The 23,553-nt window shown below is 40.5% G+C and overlaps 1 protein-coding gene and 1 non-coding gene across 5 annotated transcripts in view; both read right to left on the reverse strand.

Annotated features, from left to right (window-relative positions):
• Positions 1 to 23,553, reverse strand: part of SSMEM1 (serine rich single-pass membrane protein 1) — a 32,410-nt gene that overhangs the window by 104 nt on the left and 8,753 nt on the right. For 3 of the 4 annotated variants that reach the window (XM_038556527.1, XM_038556525.1, XM_038556526.1), the window contains one exon: positions 21,267 to 21,895. In XM_038556527.1, the coding sequence (XP_038412455.1) occupies positions 21,399 to 21,895 (497 nt within the window). In that variant the 3' untranslated portion in view covers positions 21,267 to 21,398. Of the gene's footprint in view, positions 1 to 60; positions 96 to 13,873; positions 13,912 to 21,266; positions 21,896 to 23,553 lie in introns of those variants that run through there. The other variant, XM_038556528.1, reaches the window with a different exon arrangement.
• Positions 20,572 to 20,674, reverse strand: LOC119867710. The gene has a single exon (XR_005369864.1). It is a non-coding gene; the product is annotated as a U6 spliceosomal RNA (small nuclear RNA).

Consider the following 23,553-nt stretch of genomic DNA (forward strand, 5'->3'; position numbering starts at 1 on the left):
AATGTCCACATGGTAAAATTCCCACCTGCATGTCAAATTCTCAAGGCTATAGACACCCACCTGTGTGATATCACCAGTCCGTACATTTTCCATTCCTGCAATGAGATAACAAACTTTGATGGAAAGAAAACAAAATTGCTAGAGCATACCAAGGGCAAATCATGTATTTATGATTTAGAACATAAAGTGCCACTAACTCTGACCAATGATAAAAGCCAGATTAATAGACCTGAGGTTAAAGTCCTTTATGAGTCTCAGACCAAAAAAAAAAAAAAAACCCAAACCAAAAAACAAAAAAGGGCACAGCATCTATAGTAATTATGTAAGCATCCTATCTATCACATTCCATTAGTTTGCTCATTTGTTTATTTTTATAATGTTTACTCTGAAACACTACAACCCCCCAGTCCACATCTGCTGAATCTCCCTGTAGAGGTGGCCCATTCCTGTCCTCACTCTATATTAAAACAAAACAGAAGGCCTTTTAATATTCAATTTTGGACTGTTTCTAAAGTGATCCATCTGCATTTGTACCAAATTGATGTCCTTGTTTCTGTGCTTTCTCCCAAAATGAAAATGTCTTTCTGATTACGACAATGAAATTGCTTGTTATAGAAAGTTTGGGTGAAAAGGAAGTATTTTATTTAATCACCAAGAGTTCCTCCACCTGAAGAAAATCATTTGGTGTATACCTTTCATCAATTTCTTTCTATGTTTTAGAGCTTTTTCTTGAAGATTAGACGATATCATATATTCTGATTTTTAAGCAAAGGGTTTCTTTTTTTTTTTAAGATTTTATTTATTTATTCATGAGAGACACAGAGAGAGAGACAGGCAGAGACACAGGCAGAGGGAGAAGCAGGCTCCATGCAGGGAGCCCGACGTGGGACTCGATCCCAGGTCCCCAGGATCACACCTCAAGCCGAAGGTGGCGCTAAACCACTGAGCCACCCGGGGCCACCTGGGCTGCCCCAAGCAAAGGGTTTCTTAAGCAAAGGTGATCTTTCCTTGTCTATAAACATAAATCTGCATAATCTGACTTTGTTCTCCATGGCGAAAGAGAAAGATAGAACAACCTAATTTTAGGAATCATACTTTATTGGACTTAATCATTCACACACATTGTGTTCAGCCCAGCAAGAATCAACCACAAACAGACACAAGAAAATTTTCTTCTGTCCTCTGTATGTCAAATTCTTCCTCTGCACACACTTTAAATCCGGGAGTTAAAATTCTCAAGTACCTACTTGAAGGGGAAAGGTATACATATATATATGGTGTTTCTGGTTTAAAAAACTCCTGGATTAACTTGGTTTTTCATTCTCTTGGGTGTCAGGAGAAGACAGAGGCTATAATTCATCCTCATGTGCCCAGCACCTAGCAAGTAACCAGTAGTCATAGGAATTGAAATGAATGTACTTGGAGAATCAGTTAAAAGCTTCTCAGAAAAGATGGGTTCTGAGCAGAGTGAGTCTTAAGACAGGTAGGATTTACTGAGGACAACCTGGTGGTAGGAAAAGATGAGAAAGGTACAGACCTGGGAAATATGTGGCACACAGTTGGGTCCAGGAGGAAACATGCCTCTGGGCATGGCAAGAAAGGTGAAATAGGAGAAGATATGAAAAGGGCTGATGGTGAGGGCCTCACAGTCCAAATGGAGTTTACCCCTGATGAAAGGTAGAAATGGAGAACCTCAGGAGGTTGCTGAGTCGGCACGTGATTGAGGAAGGCACTACTGAAAATGATACATCTAGTAGAGTGGGCTCAAGGCAGGGACACTTTAAGCAGAGAGCCAGGTAAGGAGCTTCCTGGAGAAAGCCAGATTTAAAGTGGTGCATCTGGACTAGGTGGTAGCAGACGGAATGCATGAGATGGGCTCAAAAGTGTTTCCATGGAAGAATCACGAGTCTGTGCTGAGTGGCTGATGCCTGGCTGGGAATGGAAGAAGTTAGGGAAAGGATGCTTTCCAAGGGGTGTTAAAGGAATGGCAAATCACCACCTTCACACAGCCTCCTGCAGCCTCCTCATCCCCATGTCATGCTGGGAAGTTCCACTGTGAGAAGTTGTTGTTGTTTGTTTTTAAGATTTTATTTATGTGCTTGAGAGAGATAAAGAGAGCATGAGCAGTGGGGAGGGGTAGAGGGAGAGAAGAGAAGCAGATTCCCGGCTGAGCAGGGAACCAATGTGAGGCCCATTCTCAGGACTTGGAGATGAAGACCTGAGCCGAAGGCAGATGCTTAACTGACTGAGCCACTCAGGCACCCCTCCACTGTGAGAATTTGTTTTATCGCCCTTACAACACGCCTTCGAACAAAGAGGAATTTTTGCTAAGAAGTACTACCCAATGAATTGCATTCATTAGAGATAAGATACTTCCTGAAAAGGATACTGGAAATGAACCTAGAGCCACAGTGGGCATCCAAGAGAAGCTTGGACCCCACACACAGCCTTGACAGTCTACAGAAGAGAGAGGACTCAAGGATGATGCCTGCAATAAGCAGAATGAACATTCCCTGGAATGGATGAAAATAGTAATTTTTAAAAGAATTTATTTATTTATTTATTTATTTATTTATTTATTCATTTATTCATGAGAAACACACAGAGAGAGAGCAGAGACATAGGCAGAGGGAGAAGCAGACTCCCTCCAGGGAGTCTGATCTGGGACTCAATCCCAGGACCCCGGGGTCACAACCTGAGCCAGAGGCAGATGCTCAACCACTGAGCTACCCAGGTGCCCCAAAAATAGTAATTAAAAAAAAGAAAAAAAAAAACAGAAATCGAAGGAGAAAGCACAGACTTTAGGGACTGTAGGGAAAACTCTAGAAATCACTGTTTATTTCCTTCTATCACTAACAACAGAAACAGATTTTTATCAGAACAGAGCACTGTCCTTTCTACGGTCTCATCATTCTAGAAGCCTGGAGAAAATCCAGGCTAGATAGCCATACTGAGATATACATGACAAACAATAAACTGCCTATATTTAATATATGCCATTTGATAAATTTTGGCATAAACACCCAGGAAACCATCACAGCAATCCACATCATAAACGTATCTATCAACCCCAATAAAATCTGTTTTTGAGAATTACTGAGAAATCTCCAACCAGAAAGAGATCCTTGAAGCCCCCTTGCTTTGCAGATGAGGAAATGAGGCGCCAAAGGGGAAGTGACTTACACAAAGCCCTGGATCAGGGCTGATCAGAGGTGGGGCAGACATGAGGAACTCCATGCTCAGATCATGGGTCACCCTTCTGACACTGTCCTGTCCTGCTATCCCAGGTAATTCCACTCTGCTCTAGGAAAAGACTGTTTTAGACCAAATGCTTCTTTATCAATCTATCAGTGGGGAAGCTGTAATTTAGAAAGAGAAAGATGATAGCTCTCTTTAGAAAAGGCTCTAATGGCATGTTACTTCCTATTAAGGATGATGTTAGGCACACTTCCCACTTTTGCCCTTTAACCCCAGGAAGTGAGCGGCCTGATAGCAGGGAGAGTGGGGATTAAACGGAACCACAGGAGATTAAACCCTCCAACAGAGTTTCCAGACTCCAGAGTCCTTCAAAATCAAAACTCTGAATGCTTTGGCATGTAAAAACATAACTATTCATAGTAAAAGACTCCTACTGCTCTGTTAGTACACTCTTAATGACGAATTTCAGAATATTCTAAATTACATAGACTTCTGGACTCTGACCAAGAAATACACAAAATTATCACGTCTGAAAAAAATGTGCTCCAAATGTCCATCAACTAAACTTTCAACCAGATTTTCCATCATAGGAAGATGAATTCGATACAAGTTGCTTGCTTCTCTGGCACTCATGAACGGGCAACTTTAAAACCGTATGGTATTTATTGCTTTGTTTGGACAAATACACCATGATTATATAAGAAGGGAACATTGGGGCAGGTTGAGTGAAAGGTGGATAGGAACTCTCCATACTGTCTCAGCCACTTTTCCTTAAATGTAAAATTGTCCCAAAAAATTACTCCAAAATAAAAAGCTTATTAAAAAAAAATAGGGACGCCTGGGTTGCTCAGTGGTTGGGCGTCTGCCTTCAACTCGAGGCATGATCCTGAGGTCCTGGGATAGAGTTCTGCATCAGGCTTTCTGTAGGGATCCTGCTTCTCCCTCTGCCTATGTCTCTGCCTCTCTGTGTCTCTTATGAATAAATAAATAAAATCTTTAAAAATAAAAATAAGTAATAAAAAATTTTTTAAATAAAACCTTTGGGAAGTCACATGCAAAAACAATGAAGAAGCAATGTAAAGTGGGAAATATTTCCAACTATTTATTTATTTGTTGCAGCATATATTTTAAAAGATTAATAACCTCATTATGTAGACAGCACTTAGAAAACTCTACAAGAAAGGATCTTGTAGAAAATAGACAATAAATCGGGGCTCCTGGCTGGCTCACTTGGGCAAGGGTGCATGCAACTCTTGATCTCAGGGTTGTGAGTTTGAGCCCCATGCTGAGTGTGGAGATTACTTTTAAAAAAATCTGAAAAAAAGGAAAATGGACAATAACAAAAAAAGGGCACACACACAAATATGGGACCAATTTTTTTAAATGTCCAATATCTCTAGTAACCAAAGAAATGCTATTTTTAAAAATGAGATGCTGTTTTGTTTTGTTTTTTTAGCAAGCAGGTTGGCAAAATTGTTGGTTTTTTTGGTGGTGGTAGATGCTTGCTTGCTGGCTTAAATTTTTAATACTACTCAGAACTGGTGAGGGTTTGGGAAAATGGGTATTGATGGACAAGTGTACACTGTTACAGCCTTCCAAGAGAGGGATTTGGCAATTGAAATCCAAAAACATATAGATCTGGACCTCTACACCTAGCTTTATTGCAGTATTTCTCTGCCTTTAGTGCCTGCGGTTCTCAGTCACACTACTTCAAAGAACAAAGAGGTAGACCACATGAAGAGCATGAAGAGTGGTGGGCAGCAAGGCGAAGTTTATTGAGCAAGAGTATAAAGCTCCCAGAAAGGGAGGAGGGCCCGAGAGGGTTGCCCCGGACTTTCTAAGTTTAGAGGTTTTTTATGAGCTCTTTTGCGGAACTATCTTAAGCGATTGGGTGTGCTGAGTCGTGCCAATCAGGGCTTTGGTTACATATCTGTCTACATCTTAGGTTATTATCCACATGCCAATGGTCTTTTTCTGCTGACATCCGGGGGCTTCTGTCTTAAATGCCCCTTGCCTGTGATATTGACTAATGCTTTGTGGTTCATTGTCTTATTTTAGGACGTTTTGCAGAAGTCATTTCTGCAAAGGCTGCAGAGCAGAATGTTAGTGTGATCCTGTCTAAGCTGCAAAACAGGATGTCAGTGCTGTTTTATTTTAGCTGTCCTGACTCCATATTTTCCTGTTGGGGACTCTGGCCCTGACTACCTAACTGTCCAACTAACTTCTAACAGTTCTACTTTTAGACATTTATTCTAAGAAGATCATTATGGATAGGCACAAAGATTTAGCTCGTATTTATATTATTTCAAATGGTGAAACTGGAAAAATCCTAATGTCTTCTAATTAGCAATTGGTTTAATCAGGCAGAGCAAATCCACACCAACCAAAGATGAGGGGACCACTAAAAATCATGTTGTAGGTGAAGGGGATTAAGGGGTACAAACTTCGATTATAAAATAGATAAGTCACTGAGATGAAAGGTACAGCTAAAGAATATAGTCAATAATACTGTCTTCTTTAAATTGTATATTTATTTTAAATAATTTCTTCAACCAATGTGGGATTCAAACTTATGACCCTGAGATCAAGGATCGTATGCTCTTCTGACTGAACCAACCAGATGCCCCGAGAATATGATCAATAATATTGTAATAACATTGTATGATGACTACAGTTATGGTGAGCACAATGTAGAGAATTGTCGAATCACTATTTTATACACTTGAAACTAATATAACATTGTATGTCAACTATACTTTAAAAATAAATATTTTAATTTTTTTAAAGATTTTATTTATTCATTCATGAGAGACAGAGAGAGAGAGAGAGAGAGAGGCAGAGACACAAGGAGAGGGAGAAGCAGGCTCCATGCAGGAAGCCTGACGTGGGACTTGATCCCTGGTCTCCAGGATCAGGCTCTGGGCTGAAGGCAGCACTAGACCGCTGAGCCACCCCAGCTGCCCTAATTTTTATTTTTTTAAGATTTTATTTATTTATTTATGAGAGACACAGAGAGAGGCAGAGACATAGGCAGAGGGAGAAACAGGCTCCCTGCGGTGACCCCAATACGGGACTCGATCCTAGGACCCCAGGATCATGACCTGAGCCGAAGGCAGACACTCAACCACTGAGCCATGCAGGCACACCTTAATTTAATTTTTAAATGATGTTGTACAAGAATACTAAGAATATATAAGACATGAAAAGATATTCACAGAATATTAAGTTTTTTTTAGAAACCACTTACAAATAAATACATATATACATACATACCACTTACAAAACAAAACACACAATCAAATTATATAGGGGGAAAAGTAAAAATAATATAGGAAGGAAATACCCTCAAAAATTAACCTAGTGATTTGGCTACAGAAATTGCCAAAAGTTCTGTGTGGTTAACAAGAATTTTAATTTTCTTCATTTTGCTTAAAATTTAAATAAAATAAAGCAAGAACAGACCAAATTTCCCTCTGAGGTGGGATGGGAAACTACAGACCCCAGCATCTTTCCCTATACCTTGTTCTCAACTTGGCTTGGCATCCCTCTTGATACTGTGCTTACTAAGGTGGCTTTCCTTTTGGTCTTGAGTTCCTGATTTGAGTTCACTGTAATACTCCATTTTCTCACCTATGGGTGTCTTGGGGCTCCCCAGAGCTCACCACCCTAGCAGCTCTCTGCTGCCCCCTCCTGCCACCAACAGACAACCATTGTGTGGACCCAGTAGGATCCAGTTTACACTGGGCACCCCCTTCTTCCAAAGACAGCCTTTGCTTACATCTAAAAGGGCATTACACAAATTCTTTTTTTATGTTAAGTCAGCTGGGGAGAACAGACAGACTCCATAAGTCATTTACTGTTTGCAACAACAAGCTCAAAAGACCTCTGGTACAATAACTATTTGTCCTTCCTCAGCTGGAAGTCAACAAAGCCACCCAATGCCAAACTATGAAGATTTGTTTTTTCACCCTTCACTTTCTCCATTAGGTTCCCATTTATGGTAACCCCAGTTCAGGATCCACGAATGGATCCTTCATTTATGGAATATTTCCTACATAATCAGCACTGTTTAGTAATAGGGGTCCAAAGATTAATAAGATTTTATCAGCCAAGAGCTCAAGTCAATGTCTAGACCAGAACTGTCCAATAGACATTCTATAATGATGGAAATGTTCTTCATCTGCACTGTCCAATAATGCAGCCACCAGCCACATGAGGATAATGACCACTTGAAATGTGACTAGTGCGACTGGAGAACTGAATGTTTAAATTTTATTTTAATTAATTTTAATTTTAATTTAAGAACTAAAACAGTGTAAAATATTTTTCCTTTAAACACACTTTAAGGGGGGCCTGGGTGGCTCAGTGATTGAACATCTGCCTTTTTTTTTTTTTTTTTTAAATTCCTGAGAGAGAGAGAGAGGCAGAGACATAGGCAGAGGGAGAAGCAGGCTCCATGCAGGAAGCCTGACACGGGACTTGATCCTAAGTCTCCAGGATCAGGCCCTGGGCTGAAGGCCGCGCTAAACCGCTGAGCCACCAGGGCTGCCTGAATGTCTTCGGCTCAGGTCATGATCCCAGGACCCTTAACCAAGTGAGCTATCCTGGTGCCCCTTATTTTTGAGAGTGTGACATGATAAGTGTATTCTGGGGAGAGCTGAATTGTATTCCACTATATGGATGTATTATAACTTATTTAGCCAATTATTTACAGCATCCAATTTTTCACTATTTCAAAGCATATTAGAAGGAACATTCTTCAGTACCTTTGTATATTTTTTATTTTTACTTTTTCCTGCTTCTAAAATAATATTTGCGTAGTAAAAACATTCAAACATTATTGAAAACTATAACACAAAAAGTAACTACTTCTCATGTTGCCCACCTTCCCTTGTCCCAATCTTATCTCTGATGACTGTTACCAGTGGGGTATATATTTCACCAAAAAAATTTTCTGTATTTATATTAACCAGCTTATTTTCTCTTTTTACAAAACTTTAGACAGACCAGGGGCACTGGGGGGGCTCAGTGGTTGAACATCTGCCTTTGGCTCAGGTTGTGATCCCAGGGTTCTGGGATTGAGTTCTGCAGCAGGCTCCCTGTAGGGAACCTTCTCCCTCTGCCTGTGTCTCTGTCTCTCTCTGTGTCCCTCATGAATAAATAAAATCTTCAAAAAAAAAATTTTAGACAGACCATACATACTGTCCCACTTACTTTTTAACATAAAAATATTGTTTGGGTGAAGGAGGTCAAAAGGTAAAAAAGATGGGGGCACCTGGGTGGCTCAGTGGTTGAGTGTCTTTGGCTTAGGTTGTGATCCTGAGGTCCTGTGATTGAGTCCCACATCAGGCTCCCTGCAGAGAGCCTGCTTCTCTCTCTGCCTATGTCTTTGCCTCTCTCTCTGTGTCTCTCATGAATAAATAACATCTTAAAAAAAAATAAGAAAAAAATGCAGTTGATATAAAACAGACCGAAATTTTAAATCATATTCTAAAATTGTTTTTTAAAAAAGTGGATTGCCAAAAAAAAAAAAAAAAAAAAAAAAAAAAAAAGAGTGGATTGCTGGGTCAGAGGATAACACTATGTGTAACTTTTTGAGGCTCTGCCGAAGTGTGTGCCCAACAGTTTTATAGACATTTTGGAAGACACAGAAGTGAAGATAATACCTCTTTTTAAAAAGTTCACAATTTGGGATCCCTGGGTGGCGCAGCGGTTTGGCGCCTGCCTTTGGCCCGGGGCGCGATCCTGGAGACCCGGGATCGAATCCCACATCGGGCTCCCAGTGCATGGAGCCTGCTTCTCCCTCTGCCTATGTCTCTGCCTCTCTCTCTCTCTATCTCTCTGTGACTATCATAAATAAAAAAAAAAAAAAAAAAAGTTCACAATTTACAGTGTATGAGGAGATTAGATAAACATATATTAAAAATATAATTATAATTTAGCTTATAATTAAGAGCTAAACCATGTAGCTCTAAATTAAAAGTGGATCCACAGTCATACACTCTTAGAGTGGGAAGAGAAGAGAAAAAATATATTATCGAGACACTTTTCCATGTGCATATACTTAGGTTACCAGTAAACGATCATCAATAAGAAATTCACTCAATTAATTTTGATATAATTATATAGTGGAATACTATGTGGACATTAAAAAAATAAGATTGATCTTTATGAACTAACATGGAATAGTGTCACAAATATAGCAAAAAAGGTAAGTTGTTGAATAGTGTATATATTACAATCTAATTTTTGTAAGAGAAAAAATATTTGCACAATTATCCCTGGCTATCCAAATTTATTTATTTCTAAATCCAGAGAGCAAGAGTTAAAATGTGGGTAGTGAATTCAGATAGTGAAGGATATTAAGTTTTTTTAATGTATTCAGCTCATGAGTTTCAGATAGCAAATAGTAAGAGTGGGGGTGAGGAGAAGTATATCTCAAAATATTTATCTGAATCTATTCAGTTGTTAGGTTTGGAAAGCAAGTGTTAATCTTATTACATATTTTTATGTACAAAAATGATCTGAAAATAATACTCACTGAACTGTTAGCAGTACTCATCTTTAGGATGGAACTTGTTTTCTATTTTAACAGAACTGTGTTCTGTGAGTTTCTTACAATGTACCCAAGTACTTCTAATCAGAAAATAACACAATAAAAATGTCTTATTTATTTATTTATTTATTTATTTATTTATTTATTTATTATTTATTTGTTCATGACAGATACAGAGAGAGAGAGAATGGCAGAGGGAGAAGCAGGCTCCATGCAGGGAGCCCAATGTGGGACTCAATCCCAGGTCTCCAGGATCACACCCTGGGCTGAAGGCAGCGCTAAACCGCTGGGCCACCAGGGCTGCCCTAAAAATGTCATTTTTAAAAAGAAGGTTCCAGGTGGCACCTGACTGCCTCAGTCAGTAGAACATGCAACTCTTGATCTCTTGAGCCTACTTAAAGAAATAAAAATAAAACATAAATAAAAAGCAGATTCTGGGAACCTGGTAAATCTAAGCAGATACGATATTACAATGAATATCCTTAAGTATATACCTATTTTGCGTGTGTGTACATCTGAAAGGATATTTCTGTTGGATCAGTTCTTGACAGTAGATTGCTAGGTCACAGAGCATGAACATTTTTTATATTATCAGGTTGCCCTCCAAAGAAACTATATCAATTTTCTTTCCGACCACCATAGCTTTTTCCCAATGCTGGTATCATCAAACACCAGACCTACACCAATCTAAAATGAGAAAAATACTTTTTATTTTGTATTTAATTATCTGTGAAGTTGATCATCCTTTTGCATATCATTTAGAATCATTTAGAATTCCTCTTCTGTGAACTTTCTATTCATATATTCTGCTGACCATTTTGCTACTGACTTATTTGGCTTTATCTTATTTTAAAAAACTCTTTATATATTGGAAATATTAGGGCTTGCTCTAATTTTGTGTTCCAAAAAATGTTCCCAATTTCCCTTTGCCTTTTCACTTTATTTACTGACATTCTCTCTCTCTCTCTCTCTCTCTCCAGAAGCTTAAATATTTGTATGCAGTCCAAGTAAAGTCTTTTCTCTTAAGGCTTCTGGATTTTATTTATATTATGCTTGGAAAAGTCTTCCCAACTTTGAGATTAGAAAACATTTTATTAGTGTTTTTTTCTAGTACTTTTGTGGTTTCCTTGTTTTATCTTTTAATTTTATTCCATCTGGAATTAATTTTTATATACAGAATTAGTCCACATCACCTTTCAGATATATTTTTCAGAAATATGTTTTTCAGCATTTTATATGTGTTCTTTAATTTTTATCTCTTTTCCCACAAATGAACAGAGTCAACAGGCTTAAGTCCAAGTATGTGATTGATGCTAAAATCCACCACTTCCAGGATGTCTAATGATTTCCAGCTTTGTCTCAACTGAACTAACCTTATAAAATCTACTCTTCTTATCACTAACGTCAACACATTCGCTTTACCATGTATAAATGTCAAGGACTAAATATTTGAATAGATGTATAAACATCAATGCACAAAGATATCAATGCTATTGAAAGTAAACAATGCGGTTCTTTGAAATGTTCATTCATGACCTCAAGTACAAAAATTCAAGTTCTGGAAGTTTAGGAGTATCAATGCATAATTTCCAAAAAATCCAGTTATTTGACCATGAAACATAAGAGGAAGGATGGGGGTTCATTACAGTAAGATGGGATCAGAACTACGCTACAGCAGAGGTCTCAACAGTGGGAACCCAGTCTTCCTGGAAGAGCCACAGAAAATGTTACTGGAGTGGTGATCTCTGAAACTGGTTTTAACACTGAGGAGGAGTTTAGCATTTGAAGATTCTAACATTTGGAGTAGTGACTAGCATTTCAGCTAGAGGAGTCAGTGTGGGAAGGTCATTAGGCTGGAAGGAGCTTTGTAAAGCCCTGGAAGCATCTTTCTCACATCCTGCAACCTCCCCTCACCAAAGGAGGGAAGGCTCTAATGTCAGACTTACTCTTACTGATTAATTATTTGACCTCATTCTTAATAAAAGTATTGCTCCAACCCTGCATATGCATTTTATACCTGCTTACCTTTAATTGTGTAACAAAAGGCTTTCCCCTCCTTAAACTTCAAAAACAAGACAGATCAGGAGATTTTACAGGAGATAGCCAAATGACCTCATTTAGTCTTTTGTTGGTGGTGACCTGGGATACCAGGTAGCTTTGGCTTCTTGCCCAGAATGCCACTCCTCACCCACAGAAGGTGACATTCTCCTTCGTGTCAAGGCCTGGATCCTACCCTCACACAGGTCATCTTCTTCCACATCTTTCCACTTGCACTCCTAGCCTTTTTCCCTTCCTTGGTCTAAGCCCCCTACCTCCTGCTGAGTCCCAGTGAACATGTACCAAATCATGATTATACTGAAAAAAGAATGTTTTCAATATTATTTAAAAACTTAATCCTACTTGCTCTACTCCCTGAGCCCTGAGACTCTGCACATTGGAAATTAATTAAAAACTTTTAATTCCAGTATTATTCCCAACTTAGCAACTATCAGTATATACTCTTGAATCTTCTATATAACATGGATTTTCTGCAAAGGGTGCCATATGTGTTATTCTTTCGGCAGCGATATGCTGGAGCCGTCTCAGACTGGTCCACCAGGGCCAACATGCTCATCTCTTCCTAACTCCATATTCACTGATGGCACTTTGGTCGCTGAAATAAGCAATAGTGGGAGTATTTATATCATGCAAATCAGCAAGTGCTACAAAATCAGGGCTTTTAACAATCAGAGCCGATTGTTAAACGTTTACCAGCACACCACTGTTTTAATGATTCTTTTGGTTTCCAGTAATAGAAACCCACTTGAGCTAGAGTAAGCAAAAAGGGGAAATTATTATAAGAATCTGCTAGTGAAGTGTATGATGCCTGTGTGCGTAAACAAATGGATCTTAGGAATTAACTGGAACCAGGAACTTGAAAACCATCAGAACTTTCCATGACATCTCTCTGCCTTTCTCTGTTGGTTTGATTCTTATCCTTCACTGACAACCTCCTTTCTCTGGTTCCCAATGTACATGAGGGGAAATGTGAACCTGAAAATCTTCTATAACTCCAGTCACTGGAGATTGATCTCTTTCCTGGCCCCAATTCCAAAATCAAAGGAAGGGATTCTGATTAGGAAGGAAGTCCTACTGAATCCATGCATGGATGGGGTGAAACTGGGATGGGAACAGGCAGGATCACACCATACAACATGCATGAGAATCAGGGGGAAAAGAAACTCTTGGAATTTCTCAGCGATTAATAACTCTCACCATCATCATCACAGGCCAACCCAGGCCCCATCAAAGAAACACATGCACTTTATTTGAAGTTGTATCTCTTCTAGGAAAAGGAGCTTCTTAAAGGGGCACCTGAGTGGCTCAGCCAGGTAAGAGTCCTACTCTTGATTTCAACTCAGGTTATGATCTCAGGGTAGTGGGATCAAGTTCTGCCTTGAGGGCTCTGCGCCGAGGCATGGAGCCGGCTTGAGATTCTCTCTTCCTCTCCCTCTGCCCCCCCACCCTCACTTGTGCACACTCACGCTCTCTCTCTCTCTCTTAAAAAAACAAAAAGGAGAGGCGCCTGCGTGGCTCAATTGGTTAAGTATCTGCCTTCATCTCAGGTTGTAATCCAGGGGTCCTGAGATCAAGCCCCAGTCAGGCTCCCGGCTCAGTGGAGAGGCTACTTCTCCCTCTCCCCCATTCCCCTGCTTGTGCTCTCTTGCTCTCTCTCTGTCAAATAAATAAAGTCTTTAAAAGAAAAAAAAAAAAAAAAAAAGAAGCTTCTGTAAGAATCATAGAAGACAAGAAGATGCCTAAGACCCTGTATTAGCTGCAAGTCACAGGAAAAACAAGTTCAAATGGCCAATAAGGGTAATTTTCTTGCCCAAAAAGAAGTCCAAAAGTAGGATGTTTCCAGAATTTGTTAATTCAGCAGCTCAGGACCTTGTCTCTTTCACATTCTTGCTCCAACACGATTGGACTAATATGATGAGGGACACGGGTAGTGGTCACCATTGCAGCCATTGTGTGCAGGCTAGACATCATTCACCAGATGAAAAGGGACCATTTCTCCCCTGTGCCGGGCTTTAGAAGATTGAAGAATCTTTTCTCAGAAAGCCCCACCAGCAAACTGACCTTTCCAGAATCAGCTTCCATGCCCCTGCATGAACCACCTGAGGACAAGATAACAGGGTCAAGAAGGTAAGGCTCCCACAGATGCTTTCGGCACCCGGAGAGGTGCAGTCAGAGAAGAGACCAGAAGCCCCTGGCCCAAGGTGACCATTTCTCCAAACCCTTTGTCCCACACCCAAGTCTCTGACCTGTTAAGTCTTCCTAACTCTGGCTGCAGCCCCTTCCTCTGGGACCTGGCTTTTATCCCCCTGCTTCCCTCTCTTGATTTATACTAATTAGTAGCAGAGTTGGCTCCCAGCCTGGCATTCTCACCGCTAACTCAAGATTTCAAACACATGAAACTTCTCGATGATAGGATGCCCTCCTGAACGGAGACAATAACAGACAACAGGCTCTGGTGATGAGGCAGCCTGAGAAACCATCTAGAAAGAGGCCAAATGCCGGAGATAAAAGGTAAGAAAGAACTAGAAAGGAGCCTGGCCTGGAATTAGAAGGGTTTTTTTTGTTTTTTTTTTTTAAGTATTCCATGCATGCATGTCCTTTTGTGCCCTGAATTGAAATCTGCAGTGAGAAATAAGTTATTCAAAATGGGACAAGTATCATTTTTTTTCGTAATACATCCATCCTCTGCCAACCCCTTGAGGTCTAATAACTTTCAGTCTGCAAACAAAAAAACCCCTCAATCTTCTGATTTTATTTGCAGCTTTGTTAAATTAGGTATAAAGTGCAACTCTCCTGTACACTAAACAGTGCCTATAAATGTACAATTCAGTTGATATGTAATAGATGCTAAAGATAGATAGATAGATAGATAGATAGATAGATAGATAGATAGATAGATAAATGGCACATTCTCCCTTTTGTCTCCTTCTCCTTCCCCATCCCTGCATGTTTGTGCATAATTCATGTCTCCTCTTACCCTCCCCAGCACCTCTGGGAGCACATGTTCCTGACAGAGAATATCCAGGTGGCCTGGTACTTGGAAACTTGTCAGATGTTATTCAAAGCAATAAAGAACACATCATACAAGCCTTTGGTATATTGTTACAGGGAAATGCTGTTTAGAATTTACTAATTGGGAATTTGCGATAATTTGAGGAAGGGCTGGCTAAAGTTAACCTTTGTACTATCTATGGGAAAAAAAAAAAGAGTTCACTGAAGTTCTGAATAGTGTAAACAAGATTGGAAGGGGAATAATTATCTACTTAAAAGAGCCAGTTGTTTTGAAAAGCTTTAGAAGTATCCTTTTACATACAAACAGGGTAATTATGATTTAAACAAAGGCAGGCCTGTTTCTAAGCCTTCTTTGAAATGTCAATTACAAATTACTCTTGTTTATTCATCAAGGCAAAACCTACCCCTAAGTACCAGGCAACAGTTGGTTAGCTGGCTTCCATTTACTCTATTTGAAAATAATAAACCTAAAGTTCTTTTAAAGTACCATAGTTTAATTCAAGCTTTTCACTAATCTAGACATTTGCCCATCCTACAAGTATGGGCGAAGATTTACTAAGTACTAGCACACAACAGTCGGGAATGCATGGAGTGAGGACTGCCTTCACTAACTTAGGGGAAGAGTTGGCTGATACAGAAAATCTATAAAGAAAGCTACTCCAGAGCAGTGGCTTTTATTTTGTATCTTACCAGAGCAAGAAACACATTTTGCATTGCAACTCAATATGCACAGACTGAAACAAAAACAATACTTACCCTTATTATGTGCCATACACTGTTATTTTCTATTTATTTTTTAATAAATGCTAGTCACAACCCTCTAAATTGATTCCACAATCTATGAATGGGTTGCTGTTTTGAAAACACTGGGATCTGTCGGGAGATATTATTCCATCCTGTCGGGAGATATTAGTCCATCCTGAGAGAAAGGGTGGTGCTGGGAGGAGCTGTGGTTGCTCCTGGTTTCCTTGGCAGTGTCCTCTCCAGCTCTCCTCTCACATCGTTGGCCACCAACCTCACTGCTCTAGTCACTGGACACTCTGTGCAAAGCTCATTCCTCTAGCCTCACCAGCCCTTCCAGCCAAGTTTCCAGTTCCTCCATGTCCCCCAATACATCTTTACTTCAAAAGATGCCCGAGTTCCCACCTGATCTATCTATATGTTGGCCAAGCTCACCACCGCAGATGAGGTGAGCTGATTCTATAATGCCTCTCCACTCAACAGTGGGGACCCTCCCCAACTTAACTGCTCCCATCTCTGATTCTTGGCTCCATTTTCCATTAACAGTCTTTCTCTGGTCTCTGGATTCAGTTTGGAATTGGATCTCCCAAGTTCTTGCCTAATTGCTCTCCATCAAGAACATGGATAACATATTATCATCGTGGTAAAAACATAATCTTCGGGGATCCCTGGGTGGCTCCGCAGTTTGGCGCCTGCCTTTGGCCCGGGGCGCGATCCTGGAATCCCAGGATTGAGTCCCTCATCGGGCTCCGGCGTGGAGCCTGCTTCTCCCTCTGCCTGTGTCTCTGCTGCTCTCGCGCTCTCTCTCTCTCCTCTCTCTCTCTCTCTCTCTCTCTCTCTCTCTCTGTGTCTATCATGAATGAATAAATAAATAAATAAATCTTAAAAAAAAAAACCATAATCTTCATGGCAAGACCCACCTCCCCCATGCTCACCAGCTGTGTGACCCTGGACCTGTCATTGAATTTCCCTGAATCTCAGTTTCATTATCTGCAAAATTGGGAAAATATCTATTTTGCAGGCTGGTGAAGGATAATTAATCCTTATAAAATGCTTACTTCAGTGCCTGGCACATAACAACCATTCTCTAAACGTTACCTATTATCAGTATTTTTGTTGCTATTATTATTGGCTTAGATTTAACCTACTGGTTCATCTCTTCTCGCACCAAAACCACACCACCCTGTCCTGGAGGACAGGTACTGGTTCAGAGTTTGAAGCTTGGTACCTTGTAGACACAGTTCCTGTTCCCCATCCCCTACCCCCTCTCCAAATACCTCCCCACACGCATCTCGCTTAGACCCTTGCTTCCATCCCGAAGTTCTCTGCATAGAAGTTCTTGACCAGAATTATGATGCCTGATGTAAGTGGACAGGGGTCAGTTCTGATCATCTAGCTGTATGAAGGGATAGGAGGCAATCCCAAGAATTTCATGCCTCCCTTCGAGCGAGCAACCCCAACAAGTGACCACCTTCTACCATGAAAACCAGAGGCAATCTACTTTATCCCATGCAGCAAGGGGGTGGGGGCACTGAAGAAGGGAATGTAGAGCAGCCCAGGGATCTCATCCTGATGGCTCATACCAGGCTTAGCATACAAGGCAACCCCCAGTAATGACTAGTGTTTGCAACCCTGGTTTCCTGAACCATCTGCTGCCTCACAGATACTGTTCCTGGCTCATTAATCCAGTTCCAAAGTGCCTGGCTATGCTCTTGTTCCTCCCCTACCATGTCCTTGCGTCATTCCATTGGTTCCGTGCATCTCTCTCCTTGGCTTTGGATGTCCTCCCAGCTATGTTTGGCCTCTGTTTTGCTTTAATGTATTCATGGATCACCCTGATCTCCTCACATTGGTAGCCCCTGGCTTAACTCAATCTTGATTCTTTCCTCTACCACCATTACCCACCCCCCCACCCCCCAGCCCCACTATCTCCTACCTCCTCAATCTGGTCCAGCCCCACGCACAAGAAAAGTAGCAGTCTTTGATATAACTCTTCAGATAATGTTGTCATTGGTTTACATTCTAGACCCACCAACAAAACACTTGGGTCCTTACTCTGTTATCTGGAAAATAATCCTCACCCTCCTTTTCCTGGAGAGATTATATCTGCTTGGACATGGCCAAGGCCTGTGGGAGAGGTGGTGATTGACTTACCTGGAAATCAGGATCTTTCATCTTCAGAGAATAATGGCTAAACTCATTGCAATTAAGAGCCCAAACTCTGAAGCCAGACAGTGTAGGCCTAAATCCTGTCCCTGCAACTCGCTACTATATTTGAGCTTGTTTTCTTTTTGTTTTGTTTTTTGAGTTTGAGTTTTTGTTTTGGTGCTATTTGGATAAACAACAAGCAGCTTGATCATATCAAGTTAGAAATATCAGAATCATTCACTATGTGTTAGACACTGGCCCCTGTCCTGCTCTTTACTTTCCTCAGCTTCTCCCTGTTGTGTTCAGGAATCCCTTTCTGCACTTATTTAACTGCATTATTTATCTGTCATGTTCTCTGGCACTGTGCTGGATCACAGAGATACAAAGATGACAAATCATGGACTCTGTATTGATTCATTTATCAATGATTGAGAGAGAGCAGGCAAGTAGGGGTGGGAGGTGAGGAGGGGCAGAGGGTGAGGAAGAAAGAGTATCTTAAGCAGACTCCACATTCAGTGTCACACCGTCATGGGCCTCCATCTCACAACACTGAGCTCATGACCTAAGCTGAAATCAAGAGTCAGATGTTTAACCTACTAAGCCACCTAGGTACCCGATGGACTCTGCCTTTAAAGGTGGATAAATGGGGATCCCTAGGTGGCTCAGTGGTTTAGCATCTGCCTTTGGCCCAGGACGTTATCCTGGAGTCCCGGGATCGAATCCCCCATTGGGCTGCCTGCATAGAGATTGTTTCTCCATCCGCCTGTGTCTCTGCCTCTCTCTCTCTGTCTCTGTGTCTCTCATGAATAAAAAATAAATCTTTAAAAAAATAAAAAATAAAGGTGGATAATATATATAGGGGACAGAGAGACATGCAAACAAATCAATTTGTTAAAAATGTTAAGGTGCTCCTGATTGAGCCACACACTGGGCTTCACACTCAGTACTGAGTCTGCTTATGATTCTCTCCTCCTCTCCCTCTGTGCCTCTCCCCCTCTGCTTCTCCCCCACTCTCTCTTTCTTCCTAAAATATATAAATCTTTGGGGAAAAAAATGTTAAGGATGCTGAGACAGAGAATTGCTGTTGTTGTTGTTGTTGTTGTTGTTGTTGTTGTTGTTGTTTTAGAGAGAGGGAGACAGAATCCTAAGCAGGCTCTATGCCCAGCATGGAGCCCAACTCGGAGCTCGATCTCATGACCCTGAGATCATGACCTGAACCAAAGTCAAGCTAGATGCTTAACTGACTGAGCCACCTAGGCACACTGAGGATGTCTCAAGGTATACTGGAACATAAGGGAGGGCATAGTGAGTTCTGCCTGAGGGAGGAAAGTTGAGGAGGGTGTCAAGGAGTAGGGGAAGTTTTCATGGAAAAGGCTGATGCTTGAGGTAACTCTTGAATTCTTGCTTTTTGCTCATGGCTTCAGACAGGTTCCAATACTCAGGCATTCTGAACAAGACAGTCTCCACAAATAAGCTCAGAAATGTAACCCTGTGTCCTAGATTCTAGTGGCCTAGTTCCAGTGGCCAGGGTTCCCACACTACCCGCCAGTTCCCTTTGTTGTAATCAGTTAAGCAAGCTACTATTAGCAGGAGTTAACTCCTGAGCCCAAAGTCATAACCTGTGGTCTCTGCCAGTGAGTCATGACAGGCTTAGTCCTTATTATCAGGCTGCAGTCTTTATCCCATTTATAATACCCAAGTCTTTCCCCAAGACTTGAGCTCTTCTTTGAACTCTAGCCCTGTCACTACAGTCCCTGTATTTATGTTCTCCTTGCAAGCCAGCCCTCTTCTCTGGAATCAGAGCCTTCTTTTCTATCCCAGCTGGGGTTCTGCTATCCATCCAGAGAATGGTCTCCAGAATGGCCACCCACCTAATCTACTAAGGCCTGCTTGAGTACCCCACTGCTCAGGTTCCTACTTAACCTGAAAAGCCCAACCCCATGTGTGTCTAGAATGAGGCTAACTTTTGATAACTCTCTGACCTAGCATTAGTTAGGCTCCTCTGAGTCCTCTTCTAGGCCAGATCTCAACCTTGGTGTCCAGACCAGATTTATTAAGAGTTCTGCTAAGTAAGTCTAGTAAAAGCCCCCACCGTTGATATCTGATCAAGGTCTTCATCTTCTATCCTTGATGTCTGAGTCCTTGGCTGCCTTATCAAGAATCCTGTTAGATCAGTTTAGCAGGAATCCCCCTACCTTATGTCTCATCTTAGTGATTTTCCATTCACTGACTCCCTTACCTGCTCCTTGGCTATAAATCACAACTTGTCCTTGCTGTATTTGAGGTTGAGCTTGATTTTCCCCTATTGCAATAGATTTGACCCCTAATACAATAGTCTTTTTCTTTTCAAGCAAGGGTTGGTAGATTTATTTTCTTTCATAGCACCTTGTGGCATAGTTATTTTTTTTCTTCAATCTCAACCTTATTGAGATATAATCCCAACTTTATTTTTTTTTTATTTTTTTTAATCCCAACTTTATCGTATAAGGCTAAGGTATATGATATGATCATTTGATACACATATATATTGTGAAAGATTACTATAATAAGATTAGTTAGCACGTCCACCACCTCACATGACTACCACTTTGTGGTGTGTGGTGAGAACATTTTAGATTTACTCTTAGCAACTTTCAACTATGTAATTGTAACAGTATTAACTAGAGTCACCACGCTATACATTAGATTACCCAAAACTTTTTCATCTTACAGCTGAAAGTTTGGACACTTTGACCAACATCTCATTTGCCATAGCCCAGCCCCTGGCAACCACCATTGTATTCTGTTTATGTGAGTTTGGCTCTTTGAGATTACATATAAGTGAGATTATACAGTATTTGTCTTTCTCTGACTATTTGAAAAATATGGAGCACTTCATGAATTTCTGTATCACCCTCGCACTGGGGCCATGTTAATCTTCCATTGTTCCAATTTTAGTATATATGCTGCCAAAGCGAGCACTACAGTTGTCTTTTTTTTTTTTTTACACTTGTCTTAAATAAAGTCTCCCCTACCATATTTAACAAGTATCACAATAATTTTTTCTTTAACATTTGTCATGCCCTTTGGACAATAACCATGTGGACAGTCCACAGCCCAGTAACACCCTGGGCCACACTGCCTTCCCTCCTTGCTCTACTCTGGAAATCAGGGTTTTGTTTTCAGGCTCTTGAGTTCTTTCTCCTCACCAACTGTAGCCGACACACATGTAGCAATACAGCTCAGACAGAAGTCACCTGAAAATACGGACCTGGAGAATATGGTCCATTCCATGCCAACCAACGTCACCTAATTCATCCAGTCAGTCAATCAATCAAAACATACAAATAAATTTAATGGTTTCTGGATATAAATATATTTTCAAAGAGCTTCCTTATTTGTATTACAGACATAAACAAAATACATACACTCAAGGAATAAAATATGTCTTGTGCTCTTTTGAATTAAAAAATCATAGTAGAAGCAGATCTTTGATGTCCCAATGGTGCCATAAACAAATTCACTGGCCTGTTTTAGGACAAAGGATTATCTGAAATTTTACCTCTTGGGTTCCAAGTATGTTTTTGTTGTTAGTAGATAAACTTTATTGTAAAAGCCTCTGCACCTAGAGCTATGGTGATTTTTTTTTTTTTTGAGTGTTTTATTCATCTCTTTCATCTGGCTGCAAGTAAGGACTTGATAAAACTCAAAATTTACTGAATTTTGTGTTAATTTCAGGTACACAATTTTCCTCTTGAATATCTGCCTTCATGTGGTTTGTTGCTGAAGCATTTTGAAGGAAATGGCGGGTCAGCCATTCATTGGTTCTCATGGCTTTGCAGTGGAGGCAGGGCCTTTCCCTGATTTGGTAACTTCCCACATTCCTTTGCCTCTGAGCTAGTTTTCTCTTCTTAATACTAGCTGGTGACAGATGGTGTTCACTTTCACTCTCCTTCCATGAGGAGGCTCCTGAGTTAGATTCTTCACTGTCACACTCAGTAGTATCACTATCATGTTGGATCTGATTCACCTGGCTGAACTGAGAATGGCGCCTGGCTCGTCTTTGTTCAAGATAGGCATTGACCAAAGCCACTTCTGAATCAGTTACAGGAGTAAGTTGGTTCTGCTTTGTTTTTTTCATCATTTGTAAAGAGTCCCAGTCACCATCTTTGCTTTGCCGCTTATAGGAAGTATCTTTGCTTGCTAACAACCAATGAAACAAATCAAGATGTTAGGCATATCATTGGTTACTGTAACTTCGTATTACCTAAGGAAGCCTATGGCATGTATGGACTCACTGTCCGTTGCCATTCGGCAAGCCCAATTTTCTCTACTCATTTGCAAGTGTTGGCGGCTGCGCATTTTCCAGTATGATACCAAATCTCCTAAAGACCAGAAGGGTTGGGCGGCCCGGTGACTCAGTGGTTTAGCTCCGCATTTGGCCTAGGGTGTAATCCTGGTGACCTGGGATCGAGTCCCACGTTGGGCTCCCTGCATGGAGCCTGCTTCTCCCTCTGCCTGTGTCTCTGCCCCTCTCTCTCTCTGTTTCTCTCATGAATAAATAAATAAAATCTTAAAAAAAAAAAAAAAAAAAAGACCAGAAGGGTCAAATAGATGCTTGACATGTTGCTTTTGAAGCTTTGTGGACCCCCTGGTATAAGATCAAGGGAAAGGTCGCCAAGCTTTTTCAGATAGACCCTTTTTTCCCTTACCTTGAAGTCTTACAGACTCAAGTATGTATGTGAATGTGATTTGGGTAGCAGGAAACTAAAAAGGATCTTTTCTTTATACAGTAGTGTGCTGGAGTTGTCTTCTACCAACTAGCTCACAAGAACAGATGGTTAAACTTACAGGAATTCTGTGACATGGTTGTTAAAACACAGCCATTAGTCAAAATTAAAGTATACAAACTTACCATTGAATCCATTTATTACACATAAATGTTCAAAACTAATCACTTCCTAATTATTTTATTACATTTTATTAAGAAATAGCTCTTGAAGCTATTTACGTCTGTTGTATCTGGATATTGGAAATGCTATGTAATGGTGTCCTACTGTGCGTCTCTTCCCAACTTCACTTCAGTAACATCATGTTGGTACTTTGAATCAGTGTGAGTGGAATAAAAAGAAATCAACGAGCACTAAAAATCAGGTCTTGTGTATGGTCTTGTTGATTGTCTACGCTTAAAATGATAAAGAACATGTTACTAACAGATTATATGTAAAAGTGTCCTCCTGTAGCCACTACATTGTGAATAGCACCCAAAAACAAGGAAATGTTCTTCCAGAGTATTCTAAAACTATTATCCAATTCAGCAAAGAAGTCACATCATTGACAACCAAGTTAAGTTTTAGCAAACATTTTCCTGCATCTTTCCCCTTGCTCCATGACATTCATATTGGATAACACTCATTCATCCATTGCCACCATAGGTTGGCTAAGAATGCAAGGGTCTGGCAAAAATTAAGGGAAGTATTTTGCCAAAATTGGCAGTCTACATAGAATGTGCCATAAAGTGTATTATGTATTTTATTACCTGTAAATTGTGTGATATACATCCTTTATATCAACAACATTTTTTTTAAAGATTTTATTTATTTATTCATGAGAGACAGAGAGAGAGAGGCAGAGACACAGGCAGAGGGAGAAGCAGGCTCCACGCAGGGAGCCCCATGTGGGACTCTATCCTGGGACTCCAGGATCACACCCTGAGCTGCAGGTGGTGCTAAACCGCTGCGCCACTGGGCCGCCCTCAACAACATTTTTTTAAAAACATATATGTACACATATACATTTTTGGAGAGCCAGTTTTAAACATTTAGCAGCACTGCTTATAGGTATTAAAAAGATGTCATATA

Source organism: Canis lupus, chromosome 14 (assembly GCF_011100685.1).
Source record: "Canis lupus familiaris isolate Mischka breed German Shepherd chromosome 14, alternate assembly UU_Cfam_GSD_1.0, whole genome shotgun sequence".
Lineage (NCBI taxonomy): Eukaryota > Metazoa > Chordata > Mammalia > Carnivora > Canidae > Canis > Canis lupus.